The sequence below is a fragment of the Mustelus asterias genome, chromosome 5 (genome assembly GCF_964213995.1).
Source record: "Mustelus asterias chromosome 5, sMusAst1.hap1.1, whole genome shotgun sequence".
Lineage (NCBI taxonomy): Eukaryota > Metazoa > Chordata > Chondrichthyes > Carcharhiniformes > Triakidae > Mustelus > Mustelus asterias.
Genome location: NC_135805.1, coordinates 138912926 through 138937049, shown reverse-complemented (window position 1 = coordinate 138937049; position 24124 = coordinate 138912926). Strand labels below are relative to the sequence as shown.

Genomic DNA, 24124 nt, shown 5'->3' with positions numbered 1-24124 from the left:
GAACTGAAGTTATGCTGCTGACAGGAGGACTCCATCCCAGTCATGCTTCATTTCTTTGTTCACTGTTAGCTTGGTGTGAGAAATTGATCAGAATATAGGTGAAACAGTGTTACAGAACAAATACTGAGAGGTCGCACAAAATCAGATTTCAAAGGTTAACGTTCTGGCTTTAGAAAAGATGTGCTGAGGTATTTTACCATAAATTCAACACTTTTTTTTCCCTTTTTGAAAGGTCTCCTGGAGACGGTGACCTCCGTCTTGCTCCATCCAAGTATGGCAGCCAGACTGGGCGCAGCCTGGTGCATGCGCTGTATAGCTGTGGCATTGCCTTATCAACTGACTCCACTGATGGACAGCTGTGTAGAACGCATCAACAGCCTCAAGACATCTCCAGAAGCTGTCACTGGGTACAGCTTCGCAATGGCAGCATTGCTGGGCAGCGTGCACCAGTGCCCTCTCGGAATTCCTCATGCCAAAGGAAAGGCAAGTGCCAAATGATTTATATTTAAACAGGGCCTTTGGTGACCATGGCATATTCTGAAGCATCCTACAGTCAATGCAGTGCAAGCGCTGTCGTTATGTTGGACGCTCCCACAAAGCACTGAGACAGTGATTTGATTTATTAGTATCACATGTATTGGTATACAGTGAAAAATATTGTTTCTTGCGCGCTATACAGACAAAGCATGCTGTTCATAGAGAAGGAAAGGAGAGGGTGCAGAATTAATGTTACATTCATAGCTAGGGTGTAGAGAAAGATCAACTTAATGCAAGGTAGGTCCATTCAAAAGAATAATGGCAGCAGGGAAGAAGCTGTACTTGAGTCGGTTGGTACGTGACTTCAGACCTTTGTATCTTTTTCCCGATGGAAGAAGGTGGAAGAGAGAATGTCCGGGGTGCGTGGGATCCTTGATTATGCTGGCTGCTTTGCCGAGGCAGCGGGAAGTGTAGACAGAGTCAATGGATGGGAGGCTGGTTTGAGTGATGGACTGGGCTACATTCACAACACTTTGTAGTTTCTTGCGGAGAAGGAGCCATCCCAAGCTGTGAGACATCCAGAAAGGATGCTTTCTATGACAAGTCAGTTTTAACGTATTATTTGGTCAGGACATCAGGGTGAGCTCTCCTGTTCAAAATAGTGGGATTCTTTACATCCACCTGAGAAAGCAAACAAAGCCTCAGTTTAACCTCTCATCAGCAAGGTGGCAGCTCCTGCATCACAGCACCCCCTCGGTACTGCACTGGGAGTGCCAGTCTGGATTTGTGTGTTCGGGTTTTGTGGTGGGACTCAAACCTAGGACTTTCTGACCCAGATGCGTGAGTGTTGCCCATTCAATCATGACAAGTGTTGCAAGCAAGCAATTGCACCAGCCGCAAGGGTGGTGCACTGGGTTAGACATTGGTATTTTCCGTCTGAGACCAGAGTTCAAATCCTACCCAGACTAATGTAAGGAAACAGTAAGAAGTCTCACAACACCAGGTTAAAGTCCAATAGGTTTAGTTACTATCACGAGCTTTCAGAGTGCTGCTGCTCTGAGAGCTCGTGATATCAAATAAACCTGTTGGACTCTAACCTGGTGTTGTGAGACTTCTTACTGTGCCCATCCCAGTTCAACGCCGGCATCTCCACATCAGTGTAAGGAAAGACAGCTGGCTGTGATATGAAATGTGTCTTGGGCTTTCTTAGTCCAGTTCCTTGAGGACATGTGCTTCGCAGTTCAGAATAGCCTCAAACTTTAGCACTGACTCTTCCCATGGACGAGCCTAAGGGTGGCTGATTGAGAAATACCCCATTGATGCAGCAGGTTGAGGTCAGGGCTGCGGAACGTTGCTGGGGCAGTGTGGAGAGTGAGTGTGTTTCTCTCTACCTGTCTGAGCTATACCAGCTTAATCCAGTCTGCTGCTGGCTGTGTTGATTTTACAATCATTGAATCGTGCAGCACAGAAGGTGGCTATTCGGCCCATCTTGCCTGTGCCAGCTGTTTGAAAAAGCTCGTCAATTACCCCCCCCCCCTCGCTCTTTCCCCATCAAACTGCAGGTGTTATTTCTCCAAATATATCCAAATCCCTTTTGAATGTTATTATCTCCGCCGCCCTTTCAGGCACTATGTCCCAGATCTCTCAACTTGTATTAAATAAAAATTCTCCTTATCCCAGCTCTGGCTCTTTCATAGAAATCATAGAAACCCTACAGTGCAGAAGGAGGCCATTCGGCCCATCGAGTCTGCACCGACCACAATCCCACCCAGGCCCTACCCCCACATATTCACCCGCTAATCCCTCTAATCTACGCATCCCAGGACTCTAAGGGGCATTTTTTAACCTGGCCAATCCACCTAACCCGCACATCTTTGGACTGTGGGAGGAAACCGGAGCACCCGGAGGAAACCCACACAGACACGAGGAGAATGTGCAAACTCCACACAGACAGTGACCCGAGCCAGGAATCGAACCTGGGACCCTGGAGCTGTGAAGCAGCAGTGCTAACCACTGTGCTACCGTGCCGCCTCCATCTTAAATCTATATCCTTTGATTATTGACCATTCCGCTGCTGGGAAACAGTCTCTCTCTATTCACTCTAAACCATTCCTGATTTTACTCACCTCTGTTAACCTTCTCTGCGTTAAGGAGAATAATCCCATTTTCTCTGTTCCCCGGTAACATTCTGGTAAATGTCCCCTGCTGTATGTGAGCTAGATTTAGTTTCTGTATTGTGAGTTGATTTGCTCCGTTCTCTCTCTCTGCAGATGGTGGTGAGTATTGCGGAGGACCTGTTGCGCACAGCTTCTCAGAACAGCCGCCTGTCATTGCAACGCACACAGGCTGGGTGGCTTCTCCTGGGAGCATTGATGAGCCTAGGTTTGTATCTGGAGGATGCTGGCCTGAGAACTAGTGCAGCAGTTCACAGTATTAACATCTGAAGAACTTCAAAGGGAGGCAATGGCCTAGTGGGATTATCGTGAGACTATTAATCTAGAAACTCAGCTAATGTTCTGGGGACCCGGGTTCGAATCCCACCACGGCAGACGGTGGAATTTAAATTCAATAAAAAATATCTGGAATTAAGAATCTACTAATGACCAAGAAACCATTGTCGATTGTCAGAAAAACTCATCAGGTTCACTAATGTCCTTTAGGGAAGGAAATCTGCCATCCTTACCCAGTCTGGCCTACATGTGGCTCCAGAACCACAGCAATGTGGTTGACTCTCAACTGCCGATGGGCAATAAATGCTGGCTGGCCAGCGACACCCATGTCCTATGGCTGAATAAAAAATACTTGTTCTTTTGTGAAAGATGGTGTCATTGGCACTGAACAGGTCGAGTGTAATACAGGTGCAGGTTCCATTTTCCTCACCTCTGTCTCGGTCAGTGGCACAGCAACTCAACCCCAACTACCCATCTACCAACTCAACTACCCATCTACTATGGCAGCTTTTCTATTCCCTACAGTGGCCACGTTTGGGCCAACCTTAAATGACTTTGCCAACTATGGCTGAACTAGCAGGGCAATAGGACGTGGACTAAAAGTGGCCAACTCCATTTCAAGGACAATTCTTGAATTCAGCAGAGAAAAATTCAAGAGATAAATGGCTAAACGGCCAACGTCTTAACGCACTGCACCACTTATTCCCCCTCCGAAGAGTGGCGAGGCATGTTAAATGTCCACCAGCAATTGCTGGGTAGGCTACTTTGGACAAGATAGCTTAACCCGAGTGTAGCTGCATGCAGAACATTAGTTTTGAAACATAAGCACCTTCTCAGCAGGGTTTAAGACTGATGCGGAACAGGCCACTGCGATAATACCTCCACCATCCACTCAACCAATTCTGCCAGCAGTCCAGACCAACCTTTCCCTCACTTCGGTAGACCAAATCAGAATCTAAAGCTCTGAATTTAGCTCTCAGTTGTGACCACTGCATATATGACAGAAGCTTCCTTAGACCTCAAGTGCTATTTCACAACCATAGTATGTATCCTAGGGAGGTCGTAACTGGTGAATAGATGTCACTATTTCAATGCATTACTAATTGATTTGTTATTGTCACATGTATTGGGATACAGTGAAAAGTATTACTTATTGTGTGCTATACAGACAAAGCATACCGTTCAGAGAGTGCATAGGGGAGAAGGAAAGGAGAGAGTGCAGAATGAAGTATTTCGCTCATAGCTAGGGTGTAATATAAGGTAGGTCCATTCAAAAGTCTGATGGCAGCAGGGAGATTGAGTAGATTGATACAGTGACCTCAGAGTTTTGTGTCTTTTTCCCGACGGAAGAAGGTGAAAGAGAGAATATCCGGGGTGCGTGGGGTCCTTGATTATGCTGGCTGCTTTTCCGAGGCAGTGGGAAGTGTAGACGGAGTTAATGGATGGGAGGCTGGTTTGTGTGATGGGCTGGGCGATGTGCACAACCCTTTGTAGTTTCTTGCAGTCTTGGGCAGAGCAGGAGCCATACCAAGCTGTGATACATCCAGAAAGGATGCTTTCTATGGTACATCTGTAAACATTAGTGAGAGTCGTAGCGAATATGCCAAATTTCCTTAGCCTCCTGAGAAAGTAGAGGTGTTTGTGGACTTTTTTAACTATAGCGTCAGTATGGAGGGACCAGGACAGGTTGTTGGTGATCTGGACACCTAAAAACCTGAAACTCTCGACCATTTCCACTTTGTCCCCATTGATATAGACAGGGGCATGTTCTCCTTTATGCTTCCTGAAGTCGATGACAATCTCCTTTGTTTTGTTGACATTGAGGGAGAGATTATTGTTGCCGCACCAGTTCGCCAGATTCTCTATCCCATTCCTGTACCCTGTCTTGTCATTGTTTGAGATCCGACCCACTACGGTGGTGTCGTCAGCAAATTTGAAAATGGAGTTGGAGGGGAATTTGGCCACACAGTCATAGGTGTATAAGGAGTATAGTAAGGGGCTGAGAACACAGCCTTGTGGCTGTGTCTGCCACAGATCAGATTAGTCTCCAGGAATTGGATAATGGGGTGTGGGGAGAGGGAGGAAGGGGAATGCCGGGGGGGGTGAAATTTGACTCTGCTGGGTATTTGGTAGGAGCCAGGAGGGTTGTTGGTCACCTCCTGTAGGAGCCTGAATGTTTAAAGTCCATTATTGGGCAGGATGTAAACTTGTATTGGTGATGGACTGAATGGCCAACTAAGGTGAAAATGTGAACCTTCTCTCCCCAGGACCTTCTGTTGTTCGCTATCATCTCCCCAAGATGCTGCTGCTGTGGCGCAATGTCTTTCCACGTTCCCTCAAAGAGCTGGAGGCGGAGAAGGCTCGAGGGGACTCCTTTACGTGGCAAGTGACTCTGGAGGGCCGAGCTGGTGCATTGTGCGGTAAGGACCAATGGAATGAGTAGCTACTAACATCCTTCTACAGAAAAGGATCATTTCATTGAAAAGAGTTGAGCAATTTCCCAGTTTTCCTGTCCATCTGAGTTATGGTAAGAAGTCTAACAACACCAGGTTAAAGTCCAACAGGTTTATTTGGTAGCAAAAGCTTTTTGGACTTTAACCTGGTGTTGTTCGACTTCTTACTGTGTTTACCCCAGTCCAACACCGGCATCTCCACATCTGAGTTATGGACAGGAGGAATTTCACAATCTGCCCGAAATTTCTTGTGTGGCGGGTCTCCCGACAAAAACCAAATCTACATTTGCGTAGCACCTTTCACATACCTCAGGTAATCATAACATGCTTGCTCTGAAGTGTAGTCACTGCTAAGTTATACATAGCAAGACCCCGTGAATAGCAATCTGATGAAGGGCCAGGTAATACATATTTTAATGGCATTGGTTGTGGAATGATTAAACATCCCTGCTGATTCCCATGTCAGCATTAGGGTGCCGACGTTGCTCATATATCCAGCTCCTCCAGTGGGTTTGAACCTACCACATACTTTGAATAGCAGGCTTTTTGGTCAGGTGGTTTCGAAGCCACATAAGCCACTTCCCATTTTAAATACCTTTTGTCATCCTTGTCCTTAGTTCCGTTTTCTGTCATGTCTGCAGTAAACCTCCCCTTAAACGCATTAGTGATTTTGGCTTCAACTGCTCTACATGTTCATATTGTCACCATTACTCTGTAGAAAAAAATCAACAAAGGAAAAGGCCTGAAAACTTGGTATTGAACTTGGCTTTTAGATTGTATTGTTAGCTGACTGTAGTGTGGGTGCTACAGCTACTCTCCATTGGTTGGAGCCCCATTCCTGATTGCTATCCATCTGAGGAATGACCACTTGGACACAGTTCCTGAGGGATGCCAACACTACGTTTTTAAAGTTTATGTATTAGTGTCACAAGTAAGGTTTACGTTAACACTGCAATGAAGTTACTGTGAAATTCCCCTAGTCGCCACATTTTGGTGCCTGTTTGGGTCAATGTACCGAACCAGCAGATCTTTCAGAATGTAGGAGGAAACCGGAGCAACCGGAGGAAACCCATGCAGACACGGGGAGAACATGCAAACTCCACACAGGCAGTGACCCAAGTCGGGAATCGAACCCGGATCCCTGGTGCTGTGAGGCAGCAGCACTGACCACTGTGTCACTGTGCAGCCCCACTGCACTAGCTTTTAGCACCTCGAGTAGAAATTGGGAGGATACTGTGAGGAACATCATTCAAGAAAACCAGTATTTTTTTTTTAAATGGTCTCTTACTCTTTCTCTACAGCTATGAGGAGTTTTGTGGCTCACTGTCCTGAACTTCTCACCGAAGATGTGATTCGTAGACTAATGACCCCCATTGAATGTGCCATGCTGATGCTGTCTCAGTGAGTATCGCCCAGCCCGACATGTCTGCCCTACACCTGAGATTGATTCTAGTACTTAATGGGACAGAGACACATAAACCGAACTACAACTAACATTTTTGCAATATACTTGATGAAGAAAACTTCTGAATGTGCTTTGCGTAATTAAACTAATGAGTGGAAGAGCCAGCAGGAGAGCATAGATAGATTGAGGACCCGGTCAGAAGCATATTGGAGAATGGGGCTCTGGGTCTGGAGAGTATTGGAGAATGGGGGTCCGGTCGGGAGAGTATTGGAGAATGGGGGTCCCGGTCAGGAGTGTATTAGAGAGTGGGGGTCTGGTTGGGGGAGTATTAGAGAATGGGGGTCCCGGTCAGGAGAGTATTGGAGAATGGGGGTCTCTGTCGGGAGAGTATTGGAGAATGGGGGTCCCGGTCGGGAGAGTATTAGAGAATGGGGGTCCCGGTCAGGAGAGTATTGGAGAATGGGGGTCCAGGTTGGGAGAGTATTGGAGAATGGGGGTCCCGGTCAGGAGAGTATTAGAGAATGGGGGTCCCGATCGGGGGAGTATTAGAGAATGGGGGTCCCGGTCAGGAGAGTATTGGAGAATGGGGTCCCGGTCGGGAGAGTATTAGAGAATGGGGGTCCCGGTCAGGAGAGTATTGGAGAATGGGGTCCCGGTCGGGAGAGTATTGGAGAATGGGGGTCCAGGTTGGGAGAGTATTGGAGAATGGGGGTCCCGGTCAGGAGAGTATTAGAGAATGGGGGTCCCGGTCGGGGGAGTATTAGAGAATGGGGGTCCCGGTCAGGAGAGTATTGGAGAATGGGGTCCCGGTCGGGAGAGTATTAGAGAATGGGGTCCCGGTCAGGAGAGTATTGGAGAATGGGGGTCCCGGTCGGGGGAGTATTGGAGAATGGGGGTCCCGGTCAGGAGAGTATTGGAGAATGGGGGTCCCGGTCAGGAGAGTATTAGAGAATGGGGGTCCCGGTCGGGGGAGTATTGGAGAATGGGGGTCCCGGTCGGGAAAGAGTTTTGGTGCAAGGAGAGGTGAGTAGATGCTGAGGTGTCAGACTGGTGGTATTTGGGTGGGCGGGTGTGGGGGTAGTAGTGGGAATGTTATCTCGGAGATGAAAGTTGTCAGACTTTCTGATGGATCGAATGCGAGGTCGGAAATTTAGCGTTAAACTGGACAATGGGAAGAATTTTTCCGATAGCAGGGTCATCCACTGTACCACAGGGGAAGTTGGCAGGCAACTGGCACTCTGCTGCACCACAGCCATTTGCAACTCTGAGGAATGTTAACTGGTTGGAGGTGAGACTTCCAACCCTCATTCAGGCAGGAGACCTACCTCTGAGAGCTGCTGCTTAGCCTGACTGGCCAACCGCAACGTCAGGAATGGTGGCCATTAATGGGACTACAAGCAGCCTCCTGAGTCAAAGCACCAGAGCCCAGGACACAGACCTCCAGGCTCTTGTGGGAAGCAGAAATCCATCAGAATGAGGGCAAGTGCGTTGGAGGGGTCACCCAGGGGGCCCAGATCCTGGAGGATGATGGGCACGAAATCTCAAGAGGGGTCCGGTGCTGCCCATGTCATGAGCAGAGCAATCTGCCAGTCTTCCCCCATTGTGCCCATTCTGTTTCCTCCCCCCCCCAACCCCATCCAGCGTCAGAATTAAGGTCAGGGTGGGAGGTGGCTCTTAAGTGGCCACTAATTGTGAAGGTGGCAGGAAGCCCACGTTGAGAATGTCATGGTCATGCCCGCATGCAAGCCCACCCACAGGGTCTGTGAAACTCTGTCCACCTGAGACACTGCGAGATAGGTCCGCTGGTAAGAGCATGGAATTTATGACAGGAGTCACAAGGGTCAAAGGCGCTGTCCTTATCACATTGTCTGGAGCTCAAATGGACAGATCCGACCCGTGTTTACAGAAGATCACCTTTGTTTTCCGCACTATTGTTGTGCATGACGCAGCACTAGATATACTCAAAGATCAACATGTGGAAAAGGTCTGCACCTCCTTTTAAAAACCCAAAGAATTACTAAAAATGAAACAGCACTCGAAGGAAACCCTCCTTGTAACCACCGGTCATTTATTTACCAGCATCCCGTCAGTCATAAAGGCCTATGGAGCTCAGCTGAAGGCAAGTGCAGCAATGGTGCGTTTGCGTCTCTATGACATTCTGGCTCTTCTGCCTCCAAAAACCTATGAAGGTAAATAAAGTGCAATCCCTTCCCTTTTGAATGTTATTGTAATTTTTTTTTAATTGAAGTTGCCATTGATAAGAGTAAAGGAAATTGTTTGCATGGTGCCTACAGAAACAGTCCATTCTGCACAACATAGCCTGCTGGCATTTGTGCCCCATACAATCTTCCTCCTATCCCTCTCCACCTTACCTCACCAACATAACCTTTATCCTTTCTCCCTTGTGTGTTTATCTAAGTTCCCCGTAATACATATGTACAAAGATGTGCGGATTAGGTGGATTGGCCATGCTAAATTGCCCCTTAGTGTCCCAAGATGAGTAGGTTAGGGGGAATAGCAGGGTAACTGGCCTGGGTGTCAGGGGGATTACGTGGGGTTACAGGGATAGGACCTGGGTGGGATTGTTGTCGCTGCAGACTCGATAGGCTGAACGGCCTCCTTCTGCACTGAAGGGACTCTATGATATACTCTCTGCCTTGATCGCTTCATGTGCTGTTCTCGCCACTCTCTGGGTAAAGACGTTTCTTCCAAATTCCTTATTGTATTGACTAATGGCAAAGATTGCAGCTTATGTTTGAAGTAAAGTTTACTAGTCACAAGTAGGCTTACATTAACACTGCAATGAAGTTACTGTGAAAATTCCCCAGTCGCCACACTCCGGCGCCTGTTCGGGTACAGTGAGGGAGAATTTAGTATGGCCAATGCACCCTAACCAGCATGTGGTAGGAAACCGGAGCACCCGGAGGAAACCCATGCAGACACGGGGAGAACGTGCAGACTCCGCACAGACAGTGACCCAAGCCGGGAATCAAATCCAGGCCCCTGGCGCTGAGAGGCAGCAGTGCCACTGTACCACCCCTTTGTCTTTGAATGTCTTTAAATATTGAATTTTGTTCGAACGTTACTGGTGAATTGGCAGACTCTGACCTGCCATGTGCTGCAATAGAGCAAATAATGACTGTGAAAAGGTTACATAAAAGAAGACCATTGTAGAATTTGCCTGTTATTTTGACTACATGTCCAAATTCAATAATGTATCAATATTTCCATCACTATCTTGTGAAAATATTGAGAGGTCCCAGATAATTGTTCCCGCTCAATTATGATTCTTTCCTAACAGGAAGCTTCAACGCTCTGCTTCGAGAGCTGGTTGCTGAATTTACATTGACTGACAATTCTGCTAATACAACTACTTCCCTATTGCGGTCGCTCTGCCACTACGATGACAGTGTTCTCCTCGGTTCCTGGCTCCAAGAAACAGACCATAAATCAATCGAGGATCAAGTGAGTAGCACAAGGGCCTCTGTTCCAAATAACCTGTTTCGTATTTTCCTTTATTGACTGAACCAGTTAAGTTCGCAAATGTTCACACTTTGCTAGGAGGGCATTTGGTTTAATTAATGGCAAAGATTGCAGGCATATATTTGTTGGAGAGAACACACTGCTTCACAGTTAACCTCAAGAATAGTTAAATATATAAAGAAAGAACTTTAGAAAGACCTTAAGATATCCCAAAGCACCTTACAACCAATGAAATACATTTGCCAAGTGTAGTGACTTTTGTAATATAGATTGTGGTAACCAAATACCACACATGGCGCAGTGGTTAGCACTGCTGCCTCTCAGCGCCAGGGGCCGGGGTTCGATTCCTGGCTTGGGTCACTGTCTGTGCAGAGTTTGCATGTTCTCCCCGCGTCTGCATGGGTTTCCTCCGGGTGCTCCGGTTTCCTCCCACAGTCTGAAAGACGTGCTGGTTAGGTGCATTGGCCATGCTAAATTCTCCCTCAGTGTACCCGAACAGGCACCGGAATGAGCCGACTAGGGGATTTTCGCAGTAACTTCATTGCAGTGTTAATGTAAGCCTACTTGTGACAATAATAAATAAACTTTTAAACTTAACATATAACGAGATCCCACAGACAGCAATGTGACAGAAGCAAGATGACCAGTTTTAGTGATGTTGAGTGAGGGATAAATATAGGTTTGAATTCCGCATTCGCTCGTTGGCAAGTATTCAATGCAGCCATTTTGGGAAAGCCAAGTACTTTCCCACGGAAAGAAAGTTAAAACTGGATTGTGACAATTTCCTACCGCTGCTTTGGCCGGTTCAAGAGAGACCTTTCAGTCAGGGATCTGCTGCTGAAGGAACAGGGGTAAACCAAAAAGGGGGAAGGGATTACAATGCTTTCGGTTCCAGCCGTCAGCCCTCATGCATGGCAGAGTACATTTTCCATGGCTCTGTTTCCTGGTTAATGACAGGAAAAGCTGGAGTGCTGCGGGTTGTGTGTAGTGACCTCCAACACTCTCCAGAAGAGAGAAAATGCTGAAAAATCTTAGCAGATCTGACAGCATCTGTGGGGAGAGAATAGAGCCAATGTTTTGAGTCTAGATGACCCTTCCTCAGAGCTCTGAGGAAGGTTCATCTAGACTTGAAACGTTGGATCTATTCTCTCCCCACAGATGCTGTCAGACCTGCTGAGAGTTTCCAGCATTTTGTGTTTTTGTTTCAGATTGCAGCAACTGCAGTATTTTGCTTGTACATTCCAGAAGGTCACAGCTTCCTGGTTGGGTCGCGCTAGGGTCCAGGACCTCAAATTACATGAGGGCGCCAGATTGGATCCCAACAATTTTTCCATTTTGCTATGAATGTGAGGAAAGGATACTTCCTTCCAGGAATCCGCTGTCAAATCTTTTATCAAAACCAGCTTTATTCATAACACAGTTTAAATACAAGTTCAACAAAGGGAGCAGCTTCACCATTAACGATTGAACAATACTTAAAAGGTGAAAGGAAGCAACTTCGACTTCTAACTTACCACTGATTCAGTTCCAAATTAGCGACACAAGGGCACAACCTCAGACTAAATGGACGATCCTTTAAAACAGAGATGAGGAGGAATTTCTTCAGCCAAAGAGGGGTGAATTTGTGGAACTCTTTGCAGTAGAAGGCTGTGGAGGCCAGGTCATTGAGTGTCTTTAAGACACAGATAGGTTCTTGATTAATAAGGGGATCAGGGGTTATGGGGAAAAGATAGGAGAATGGGGATGAGAAATAAATCAGCCATGGTTGAATGGCAGAGCAGACTCAATGGGTCGAGTGGCTTAATTCTGCTCCTATGTCTTATGGTCTTATTCTTATAGAGATAAAGGTCGCTTTGCATACAGTTAGCAATCACAAATATACTTGCTATAATGTGTGAGACAGCCTTGGAGCTTTCAGAAAGAAGTAGAGCTTTCAGAAGCCTGCTAAATTCTCCTAACTTCAACCAGACCAGCCAAACTCCAAGTCCTTTCTGCAAAAACTCTTCCATTCTCTGCTACAGATCCAGGACTGCACATAAACCACATCATCACATGACCCTGTCAATCACCCCAATCTAAAATCCCAGGGGAACTTAAGTGAACAAAAGTTCATTAACTCCAGTTAACATAACCACTTGCAAGGTTGAAATGAGTAATTATCCTGCTCTCCCAGCATCTGAACTGTATTCCTTCCAAAGATACTGATTACCTGTAACACAAAGCTGAATTTTAAACATTCTCGTGAAACACAGAAAAACTCACTATGTATATTTTTAAATTCATTTGTGGGACATGGGCGTGGCTGGCTGGCCAGCATTTATTGCCTAACCCTATTTGCCTGAGGGCAGTTGAGAGTCAACCACATTGCTGTGGCTCTGGAGTCACATGTAGGCCAGACCAGGTAAGGAAGGCAGATTTCCTTCCCTAAAGGACATTTATAATAAAGGACATATATAATATATATATTGTATGTATCATTTTCACACTCATCACAAATGGAAACTCAGAAATCCTTGTGACACCAAAATAATCCCAATCTTATAGTAATTAAATTGCTGATGTCCTAATAAGACCTTAATTACTGTGACTTTACTCTTGAATTATTGGGAGGGATTTGCAGATGTGTTTCCCAACTTTAATCAAAAGAAGCACTAACTCCACTCAATCCTGTTGCTCTTTTCTCCCATTCTCTTTTCATGCTGTAGTTTTTAAACTTTAGACTTTCTTATCTTTGCCCGATCTGCCATCCCTTCAAAATCATTCGGTGACAGAGCTGGATATTATTAGCAGCTTGCCATGTGCCTCAAGAGGTCCAAACATGCTTTACCTCGATGGTTTACGTCTGAAAGCAGCTCCTGCTATATCGGTAACATGGTAGCAGGCTCCCAGGGTGTGAGCCCTCTCAAACAGCGATTAAGGTGAATGATACACCTGCTTTTAGGTCGCATTGTTGATGGGGGTAATGTTAGGCAAGGCACTAGAACATTCTGATTTCCCTCTTCCCCCAAGCATCTGAGAGAGCAAACAGGGCCTCAGTTTAATGTCCTGTCCAAACAACAGCATCTCTGACAATGCAACACTCCCTCAGCACTGCACTGGGAGTGTTGGCCTTGGTTATGAACCTGGAGGGATGGCACAGTGCCACGAACCCAGGTTCGCTTCCCGGCTTGGGTCACTGTCTGTGTGGAGTCTGCATATTCTACCCCTGTCTGTGTGGGTTTCCTCCGGGTGCTCCGGTTTCCTCCCACAGTCCGAAAGACGTACTGGTTAGATGGATTGGCCGTGCTAAATTCTCCCTCAGTGTACCCGAACAGGAGTGTGGCGACTAGGGGATTTTCACAGTAACTTCATTGTAGTGTTAATGTAAGCCTACTTGTGTCAATAATAAATAAACTTTAAACTCAGCAATATAACTCCAGTTTTAAGTTGATACTTCAGTTATCTTTTTCATCTCTTTTGGCTCCTACAATCCATTTGGAGGTGGGAATAACTTTATTTTAAAGTACTTTTTTCCCCAGTCAGCCAGAAGTCTGTAAAGAAAAGAAGGCCCTTGAGCAGATCTTGTTTTTTTGCATTTCCTACAAATCAAACAAGATATCAGTTGTTCTCAAAAACGGTGGTAGACCCCAGCACTTAACTGATTAAACTGTGTTGGGAGGTTGTGTCGTTCAGCTTGAAAGTTACCACAGAACTATTTTGAAGAACAACAGCAACTTGTATTTCCTTAGTGCCTTTAACATCATAAAATGTCCCAAGGTATTTTACAGAAGTATTGTGGAACACGATTTCACACAAAACCACATGAGGGGATACTAGGGCAGATGATCAGAAACTTGATCAATGAGGCAGGTTTTCTGGAATTCCTTAAGGAAAATGGATAGGAAGGGAACTGGAAATTCCACAGCTTAGGGCCTTGGCAAATGAAATTTAAAGTTTATTTATTAGCATCACAAGTGGGCTTACGTTAACACTGCAATGAAGTTACTGTGAAAATCCCCTAGTCGGCACACTCCTGTTCGGGTACACTGAGGGAGAATTTAGCATGGCCAATGCACCTAACTAGCACGTCTTTCGGACTGTGGGAGGAAACCGGAGCACCCGGAGAAAACCCACGCAGACACGGGGAGGACGGAATAGCTGCCAATGGTGGGTCTCCCCAGTTTCCTGGCCAATAGTTGTACCTCAAGCAAGATCACTTGGTATTGTAGCATGTGGGCTTTTGCTGTACAGCTGCCATATATCCTGCATTAAAATAGTAACGATACTTCAAGTCCTTTATTGACAGTGAAGCACTTTGGGACGTTCTGAGGTTATTATTAAACGTATGTCTTTGTGAAATAGCTGGGAACAGGACCCACCTGCTCCCCTCACACCTTCTCACCACAAGGAAAATACATTACAATCTCTCCAGTCCACCATGCTTGGGACCAAGTCATTAATGGATTTCAGAATGTTCTGGATTATAGAATGACGCTGATCATCAGTATGTGAACTGGAAAACACTACAGATATTTCAAACATAAAACAATGATAAAACGTTACGAGGCAGTCATAAAAATTGTTTTACTTCTCCAAGTTACTTATCTAGTTTCTTTATGGTTTCCACCTTTCCTGATATTGTAAGTGCAACATGCTAATGTTTGACTTCTTTTCTTGTCATGGAGAGGTATTAAAAAACTATATGAGCAGCACTGTGGTTAGCGCTGCTGCCTCACTGCGCCAGGGACCCGGGTTCGATTCTCGGCTCAGGTCACTGTCTGCGCAGAGTCTGCACGTTTTCCCCGTGTCTGCGTGGGTTTCCTCCGGGTGCTCCGGTTTCCTCCCACAGTCAAAAGACGTGCGGCTTAGGCGGATTGGTCATTGTAAATTCAGCCTTAGTGTCCAAAGCTAATAGCTGACCCTTTCCCCTGAGGCTGTGCCCCTCCCCCACCTTAATCCTAAACTCCCCGGTCAAGGGAAGCATGAAAAGTAGATAAAGGAATGAAGCCTGAGTCTGTTTCAATGTCTTACTGAGTGTTCGAACCTAGCACCAATAGAAACCATCCTGAAACAAAGTGTACCCAACTCATACTGCCGGTGTTTTGCATTGGTGTCAAAACAGAGTTTGCTTCATTGAGATTCCCTCCAATTGCTTTGCAGCTCCAGCCAAACAGTGCATCAGGAAGCGGAGCCTTGGAGCATGACCCATCCTCAATTTACCTGCGTATCCCTGTGGGTGAGGCTGTGCCTGGGCCTCTCCCGCTCGGTGTCTCAGTCATCGATGCCTCGGTTGCCCTCTTTGGCGTGGTGTTTCCTCACGTCTCTTTCAAACATCGGTGAGCATTTTATTTCAATTTATTGTTGATCGATGCAGATATTTTTGGACTTAATAAGTTGGGAAGGATTTGGATAATGTTGAGGAAGGCTTGACGAACCAGCACTGCTGTCTCACAGCACCAGGAACCCGTGCTCGATTCCTGGCTCGGGTCACTGTCTGTGCCGAGTCTGCACATTCTCCCCGTGTCTGCATGGGTTTCTTCCGGGTGCTGCGGTTTCCTCCCACAGTCCGAAAGATGTGCTGGCTAGGTGCATTGGCCATGCTAAATTCTTCCTCAATGTATCCAAACAGGCACCGGAGTGCGACAACTAGGCCATTTTCACAGTAACTTCATTGCAGTGTTAATGTCAGTCTATTTGTGACACTAAGAAATAAATAATAAACTCTTCATTCTGTGAGGCGGCGGCACTAACCGCAGTGGGGGGGTGGGTGGCGCTAGCCGCAGTTTGGGGAGGGGTGGCGGCGCTAGCCGTGTTGTGGGGGAGCGGCGCTTGCTGCAGTGGGGGAGGGGGGGGCGCTAGCCACAGTTGGGGGGGGGGGGGGGGCGGCGACGCGGCTACCGCAGAGGGGTGGGCAACGTGGCTAGCCGCTGTGTGGGGGGGGGGGGGGGGTATGACGCGGCAGCGTGGCTAGCCGCTGTGGGGGGAGGGGGGGGTGGGAGGGGGGAGTGGTGCGGCTAGCCGCTGTGGGGTGGGGAGGGGGTAGCGGCGCGGCTAGCCGCTGTGGGTGGGGGGGGGGAGTGGTGCGGCTAGCCGCTGTGGGGGGGTGGGTGGGGGGGGGGGGGGAGTGGTGCGGCTAGCCGCTGTGGGGTGGGGAGGGGGGGGGGGTGGGCGGCGCGGCTCGCCGCTGTGGGGGGGAGGGGGGGCGGCACGGTTAGCTGCTGTGGGGTGGGGGGCAGCGGCGCGGCTCGCCGCTGTGGCGGAGGGGGGGGGGGGGAGCGGCGCGGCTAGCCACTGACACCTTTGGAGTTATCAAACTACCACAGAACCTATTTCATTAGGAACATTGTTCATTTGTTGCTTGTTTTTAAATTCACCTTGCATTGGAAAAATATTGAAGAATCTAATCTGTAACTTTGAGATGTGAGGTTATATCATGTTGGTGTGTGTCCACAGGCTCCAGATGTTGGACCATTTTGCTGAATGCATCAAGCAGGCAAAGGGTGTGCGTCAGCAGGCTGTACAGATCAACATCTTCACTGCTGTGCTCAGTGCATTGAAGGTAGGATCCTTTCACTGAGTTTCAAACAAGTTCTGAGGTGGCAAACACGACCCGAGTCCAACATCCCATCCAAAAGACAGTACCTCTGACAGTGCAGCACTCCCTCTCAGTACTGCACTCGGAGCTTTTTTTGCTTCATTCATTCATTCATTCATTGGATGTTGCCGTTGATGGCTCGTTGCCAATGAGATGGCAGTGGTAAACCACCCTCTTGATCCACTGCAGTCCACGTGCTGTAGGCACAATCACAGTGCTGTTAAGGAGGGAGCTCCAGGATTTGGCCCATCCAAGTCAGGATGGTGAGCGGCTTGGAGGGGAACTTGAAGCTGGTGGTGTTCCTATGCATCTGTTGTCCTTGTCCTTCTAGGTGGTAGTGATTGTGGGTTAGGAAGGTGATGTCAAAGGAATCTTGGTGAGTTGCTGCAGTGCATCTTGTAAATGGTACGTACTGCTGCCACTGTGCATCAGTCGTGGAGGGACTGGATGTCTAAGGTGGTGGATGGGATGTCAATTTAGCGGGCTGCTTTTGTCCTGGATGGTGTCGAGCTTCCTGAGTGGTGTTGGAGCTGCATCCATCTGTAGAATTTCCAGCGCAGTTCAGGATCTGGTCAATGGTAACCCCCCCCAGGGAATGTCAGTCTAAGCCATGTGCTCATGTCTCTGAAGTGGCACTTAAACCTACAACCTTCTCAGTCAGGTGTGAGTGCTACTCACGGAGCCATAGATGACTCCTGACTGATTCCTAACATCCGGAGCTCAGAGCAGAGTGTGCATGACAAGAATATTTCTACACTATTCTTGTGGGATATTCTATGCGTTGCAAAATCCACTTGTATTACAATAGCGATAGCTAACAGATGTACTGAATTAATCTTGTCCTGCCCTGTACACTTCCTACATTTCAGCCAATAAGTGAAACATCTTGATGAACATGTCATTCTCCTTTTTAGGGTCTAGCAGAGAACAAAAGTACCCTGGGACCTGACGAGGTGCGGAAGTCAGCGCTGGCACTAGTCATGGGTGTTCTTGATAACCCCAATCCAATTTTGCGGTGTGCTGCTGGAGAAGCTCTGGGGAGAATGGCCCAGGTGGTTGGAGAGGCCACTTTCATAGCCAGGATGGCACAGCACAGTTTTGACAAGTATGGTTTAATTACAGTGACGCTTCAGTCAGAGGCATTCCGAGTGCCTTGTCCCTTTTACTCGTCTCCCACCCAATCTGATAAGTTCTTGTCAGCAAGACCCTTCTATTTTTCATTGCTCATTGTCACTGTTTTGCATATCATTACATTAGACCATGTGATATAGGAGCAGAATTAGGCCATTCGGCCCATCGGGTCTGCTCTATCATTCAATCGTGGCTGATAAGTTTTATTATACAGAACTAACAGTCCCGAAGTAGGCCCTTCAGCCCAACTGGTCAATGTCAATGCTAATACTCCAAGAACCTCCTCCCACTCCTCCATCACTCCCACCAACATATCCTTCGTTCTCTCCCTCTCTATCTATCTATCTTCCCTTTAAATGCCCCTTTGTTACTTGCCTGAACTATTCCCTGTGATAGTGAGCTCCACATTCTCGCCACTCTCTGGGTAGAGTTTCTCCTGATTGGATTTATTGGTGGCTGTCTTATATTTATGTCACCAGTTTGGGAATCCTCCACAAGTTGAAACATTATTTTACTAATTCATACTCCCATGTCCTCACTCTTTCTTCCACCACTTTGTTCCAAATACATCTTGGTACAAAGATTCTAGTCTTCAGTCGGAACTTAAAGCTGCTTCATCCAAGACCTGAGACTTGGTAGATCAAATGGTAAGACGCTGACAGACTGCCCAAGAGCACCAATGGTGTTTGAAATTGAACAAAAACACATGAATATTTTCACCCAGACCAGCAACTTGCGTTTGTTTCGGACCTTGTAGTAAAATGTCCTACGGTGCTCCTCCTGTTCCAACATTCCTTTGAAACAAGGTTCATTTTAACCATTGTTTCTTTCTGTGTAATAATGACACGCACTATTTAAATATCCCCATTGAGTGAAGAGGAACTTTCTTCATATCAGTAATAAAGTCCTACTGAGGATAGTTGGGGCTTCACAGTGGTTAGCATTGCTGCCTCACAGCGCCAGGAACCCGGGTTTGATTCCCGGCTTGGGTCGCTGTCTGTGCGGAGTCTGCATGTTCTCCTCATATTTGCGTGGGTTTCCTCCGGGTGCTCCGGTTTCCTCCCACAGTCCAAAAGATGTGCTGGTTAGGTGCATTGGCCATGCTAAATTCTCCCTCAGTGTACCCAAACAGGCACAGTATGTGGCGACTAGGAGATTTTCCACAATAACTTCATTGCAATGTGAATGTAAGCTTACTTGTGACACTAATAATTTAAACTTAAACAGTAGCTGGACAGCTCTGAATAATATAGCTTTGTGACCTCACGCACCCCGGACATACTTTTTTCCACCACCTTCCATCAGGAAAAAGATACAAAAGTCTGAGGTCATGTACCAACCGACTCAAGAACAGCTTCTTCCCTGCTGCTGTCAGACTTTTGAATGGATCTACCTCACACTAAGTTGATCTTTCTCTACACCCTAGCTATGACTGTAACACTACATTCTGCACTCTCTTCTTTCCTTCTCTATGAATGGTATGCTTTGTATAGCACGCAAGAAACAACACTTCTCACTGCATACTGATACATGTGACAATAATCAAATTCATTTAAGAACTAGCTGTGTTTTGGTATTGGGTCTGTCGAAGTGTATTTCCTTAGATATGTTTGTTTTGTTAGACTGAAAGCTGCTCGCGATGTGGTGTCTCGGACAGGACATTCACTTGCGCTCGGCTGCCTTCATCGATATGTTGGTGGAATAGGCTCCGGGCAACATCTGAAGACGAGCGTCAGCATCCTTCTGGCACTTGCACAGGACGGTACCTCTCCTGAAGTACAGGTAAATCCACTCCGTGTCTGAGCTCCTGGTATTGTTGGTTTCACATTGTGAAGTGGTGGTGACAGGTTTGGACGTGTTTATATCTTTCAGACTTGGGCTCTTCACTCTCTGGCTCTGATTGTGGATTCCAGTGGTCCCATGTACCGTGGATATGTGGAGCCCACATTGTCGCTCGTCCTTACCCTTCTGCTGACTGTTCCCCCTTCGCACACTGAAGTACATCAGTGTTTGGGCCGCTGTTTGGGTGCACTAATCACCACCGTCGGACCAGAACTGCAAGGTAGCGTGGCAGGGAAAGCAGTGAGATGTGAGCAGCCAGGGAGTCTGTTACTGGCCATGGCTACATTTAACTACCTTTTAAACGAAGGTTGCTTTGAGCATGGAATGTTTGGAATGTTGTTCAGTTGTGCAATATTTCGCTGAGTTCACCAGTTATACAGAAATGTTCACTGAGTAAGTAGTAGCTGTTCACTTTTTCAATAGTGCTACAAGAACATTTATAGACTCCCTACAATGCAGAAGGAGGCCATTCAGCCCATCGAGCCTGTACCAACCACAGTCCCACCCAGGCCCTAACCCCATAATCCTACACATTTAGCCTGCTAATCCCCCCGACACTAGGGTTACTTTAACATGACCAATCAATCTAACCCGCACATCTTTCGACTGTGGGAGGAAACCGGAGCACCCGGAGGAAACCCACGCAGGCACGGGGAGAATGTGCAAACTGCACACAGACAGTGACCCAAGGCTGGAATTGGACGCGGGTCCCTGGAGCTCTGAGGCAACAGTGCTAACCATTGTGCCGTCCAAATACTCCCTCTCCGGACACAGTCCGGAATTTTTGCGGCTCCCCGTCAGGGAATTGAACCCTGATCTCCCACGTGACAGGCGGGGATACTAGCCACTATACTGACGAGGAAATGCGTTATGCCGTAGCTTAGTGGCTAGCATCCCGCTCCTTGGAGTCAGAAGGTTAGGGTTCAAGCCCCACTGCAGATACCTGCACACAAGCTCTAGGCTGACTCCTGTGCTGTACTGAGGGTGTGCTGCCCTGTCAGAGGTGCTGTCCTTTCGATAAGTGGTTAAACCCAGGGCCTGTCTACATTTTCATGTCGTTGCAAAAGGTCCCACGACATTGGATGGGATAGAGCAGGGGAATTCCCCGAACTGACTGAAGGCAAAAGCAAATTGCTGCAGATGCTGGAATCTGAAACAAATTTGGATGACCCTTCATCCATCCAGACTCAACATTGGCTCAATTCTCTCTCCATAGATGCTGTCAGACCTGCTGAGATTTTCCAACATTTTCTGTTTTGGTGACCAAATGTTCCTCCCTTCATTGACATTACTCAGAGCAGATTGCCAGGGCATCTATCTCATTTACTGCTTGTGGACCTGGATGTTTGTATTGGCAGTCCGCACTGCAGTGGTGACTGCATATTTAAAAATACTTCATTGGGAATAAAGAATCTGGAATGTGCTGAGGATGTGATCATAGAATCCCTACAGCGAAGAAAGAGGCCATTTGGCCCATCGAGTCTGTACTGACCACAATCCCACCCAGGTCCTATTCCCGCAGCCCCACATATTTAGCCTGCTAATCCTCTGACACTAAGTGGCAATTTAGCATGGCCAATCAACCTAACCCGCACATCTTTGGACTGTGGGAGGGAACCGGAGCACCCGGAGGAAACCCGCACGGGGAGAACGTGCAAACTCCGCACACACAGTGACCCCAGCCGGGAATCAAACCCGGGTCCCTGGCGCTGTGAGGCAGTAGTGTTAACCACTGTGCCACCCTGCTGCTGTGATAAGGATGTACAGCCGCAGTTGTTTTGTCTTTAATAATCCAGTCTTTACGGATTATTCCTGTTTATTAATAGCCTGTTGGAACAATGAAGCAGCTTATGAAAATGGAATATCAATGGAAGTGGATGCCTAATGTCGAAATTGCCATTGTGTATGATTTGCTGTTGGGGTTTCTGCTTGTGCCATTAATTGACTTTGATTCCTTCCAGGTAATGGAGCGTCCACATCTACAATACGGTCTTCATGCCTTGTGGGCTGTGCCATCATGCAAGACCATTCTGACTCCCTGGCCCAGGCAGCAGCGATATCCTGCCTGCAGCAGCTCCATATGTTTGCGCCACGTCATGTCAATCTGTCCAGCCTGGTGCCCAACCTCTGTGTAAGTGGAATTGATGTGGAGATGCCGGCGTTGGACTGGGGAAAACACAGTAAGAAGTCTCAAAACACCAGGTTAAAGTCCAACAGGTTTATTTGGTAGCAAAAGCCAGTAGCTTTTGGAGCGCTGCTCCTTCGTCAGGTAAGTGGGAGTTCTGTTCACAAACAGGGCATATAAAGACACAAACTCAATTTACAAAATAATGGTTGGAATGCGAGTCTTTACAGGTAATCAAGTCTTAAAGGTACAGACAATGTGAGTGGAGAGAGGGTTAAGCACAGGTTAAAGAGATGTGTATTGTCTCCAGACAGGACAGTTAGTGAGATTTTGCAAGCCCAGGCAAGCTGTGGGGGTTACAGATAGTGTGATATGAACCCAATATCCCAGTTGAGGCCATCCTCATGTACAGAACTTGGCTATCAGTCTCTGCTCAGTGACTCTGCGCTGTCGTGTGTCGTGAAGGCCGCCTTGGAGAACGCTTACCCAAAGATCAGAGGCCGAAAGCCCGTGACCGCTGAAGTGCTCCCCAACAGGAAGAGAACAGTCTTGCCTGGTGATTGTCGAGCGGTGTTCATTCATCCGTTGTTGTAGCGTCTGCATGGTCTCCCCAATGTACCATGCCTCGGGACATCCTTTCCTGCAGCGTATCAGGTAGACAACGTTGGCCGAGTTGCAAGAGTATGTACCGTGTACCTGGTGGATGGTGTTCTCACGTGAGATGATGGCATCCGTGTTGACTTGATTACCTGTAAAGACTCGCATTCCAACCATTATTTTGTAAATTGAGTTTGTGTCTTTATATGCCCTGTTTGTGAACTGAAATCCCACTCACCTGATGAAGGAGCAGCGAGTGCTCCGAAAGCTTATGGGTATTTGCTACCAAATAAACCTGTTGGACTTTAACCTGGTGTTGTGAGACTTCTTACTCAGTGGAATTGAACAGAAACAGTGCAGTTTGATGCAGGTGCAGCAAAGCTCAGTGACCTCCGCACTCTGGGACGGCATGGTGCCGCAGTGGACAGCATCGCTGCCTCATAGTGCCAGGGACCCGGGTTCAATTCCTGGCTTGGGTCACTGTCTGTGTGGAGTTTGCACGTTCTCCCCATGTCTGCGTGGGTTTCCTCCGGGTGCTCCAGTTTCCTCCCACAGTCCGGAAGACGTGCTGGTTAGGTGCATTGGCCGTGTCAAATTGACCCTAGTGTCAGGGGATTAGCAGAGTAAATATGTGGGATAGGGTTAAGACCGGGGTGGGATTGTGGTCCGTGCAGGCTCGATGGGCTGAATGGCCTCCTTCTGCACTGTAGAGATTCTATGATTCTATTCTATGGCAATGAAAGGAGTGCTGCACTATCGTCTTTCAGATCAGACATGGAACCACGGCTCCTCTTGGGTTAGCAATGGAGATTCCACAGCACAATTAGAGGGAGGGATTCTCCAAGGTGACCTGTCAACCTGCATCCCTCAGCCAACGGTGGCATGGTGTCACAGTGGTTAGCACTGCTGCCTCACAGCGCCAAGGACCTGGGTTCGATTCCTGACTTGGGTCACCGTCTGTGCGGAGTCTGCACGTTCTCCTCTTGTCTGCATGGGTTTACTCCGAGTGCTCCGGTTTCCTCCACAGTCCAAAGATGTGCAGGTTAGGTGGATTGGCCGTGCTAAATTGCCCCTTAGTGTCAGGGGGATTAGCTAGAATAAATGCATGGGGTTATGGGGATGGGATGGGGCCCAGGTGGGATTGTGGTCAGCGCAGGCTCAATGGGCCAAATGGCCGCCTTCGCATTGTAGGATTCTGCAAATGTGACTAAAATTGATTACCTGGTCAACATCAGATTGTTTGTGGCCCCTTTCTGTGCGCATTTCTTTCCTGCTACGTTTCCCACGTGACAACAGTGACTAACTTCACTGGCTGTGAACACTCCTGAGGTCATGAAAGGCAGCTGTGTCAATGTAAGTCTTTCATTTTTGCTTGAGATTACAATGCGGTGAAGAATAGATTCCTGCCATCAAGCACCCTGGCTGTTAGCTTTCAGGCTGCCTTTAAAGTTGAATACAACTGAACAGCCCAGACCATCCAGTGTTCCCATGGTAGCTTGTCTCCACAATCCCAGCTGCTATCACTTCTCTCAAGTGGTTTTCTTTTTAATGGTGGTAAAGGTTTTGTGGTGAGGTTTCTAATCTTCT

At 47.5% G+C, this 24124-nt stretch overlaps 1 protein-coding gene across 3 annotated transcripts in view; it reads left to right on the top strand.

The window, feature by feature from the left end:
• The window catches only part of heatr5b (HEAT repeat containing 5B), a 94551-nt gene that overhangs the window by 28821 nt on the left and 41606 nt on the right, over positions 1 to 24124 (top strand). For all 3 annotated transcript variants that reach the window (XM_078213381.1, XM_078213383.1, XM_078213382.1), the window contains 12 exons: positions 233 to 483; positions 2748 to 2859; positions 5195 to 5347; positions 6682 to 6781; positions 8865 to 8974; positions 10087 to 10250; positions 15408 to 15583; positions 16701 to 16806; positions 17757 to 17947; positions 19596 to 19755; positions 19846 to 20035; positions 21777 to 21946. In XM_078213381.1, coding sequence (XP_078069507.1) covers positions 233 to 483; positions 2748 to 2859; positions 5195 to 5347; positions 6682 to 6781; positions 8865 to 8974; positions 10087 to 10250; positions 15408 to 15583; positions 16701 to 16806; positions 17757 to 17947; positions 19596 to 19755; positions 19846 to 20035; positions 21777 to 21946 — 1883 coding nt within the window. The remainder of the gene's footprint in view (positions 1 to 232; positions 484 to 2747; positions 2860 to 5194; positions 5348 to 6681; positions 6782 to 8864; positions 8975 to 10086; positions 10251 to 15407; positions 15584 to 16700; positions 16807 to 17756; positions 17948 to 19595; positions 19756 to 19845; positions 20036 to 21776; positions 21947 to 24124) is intronic.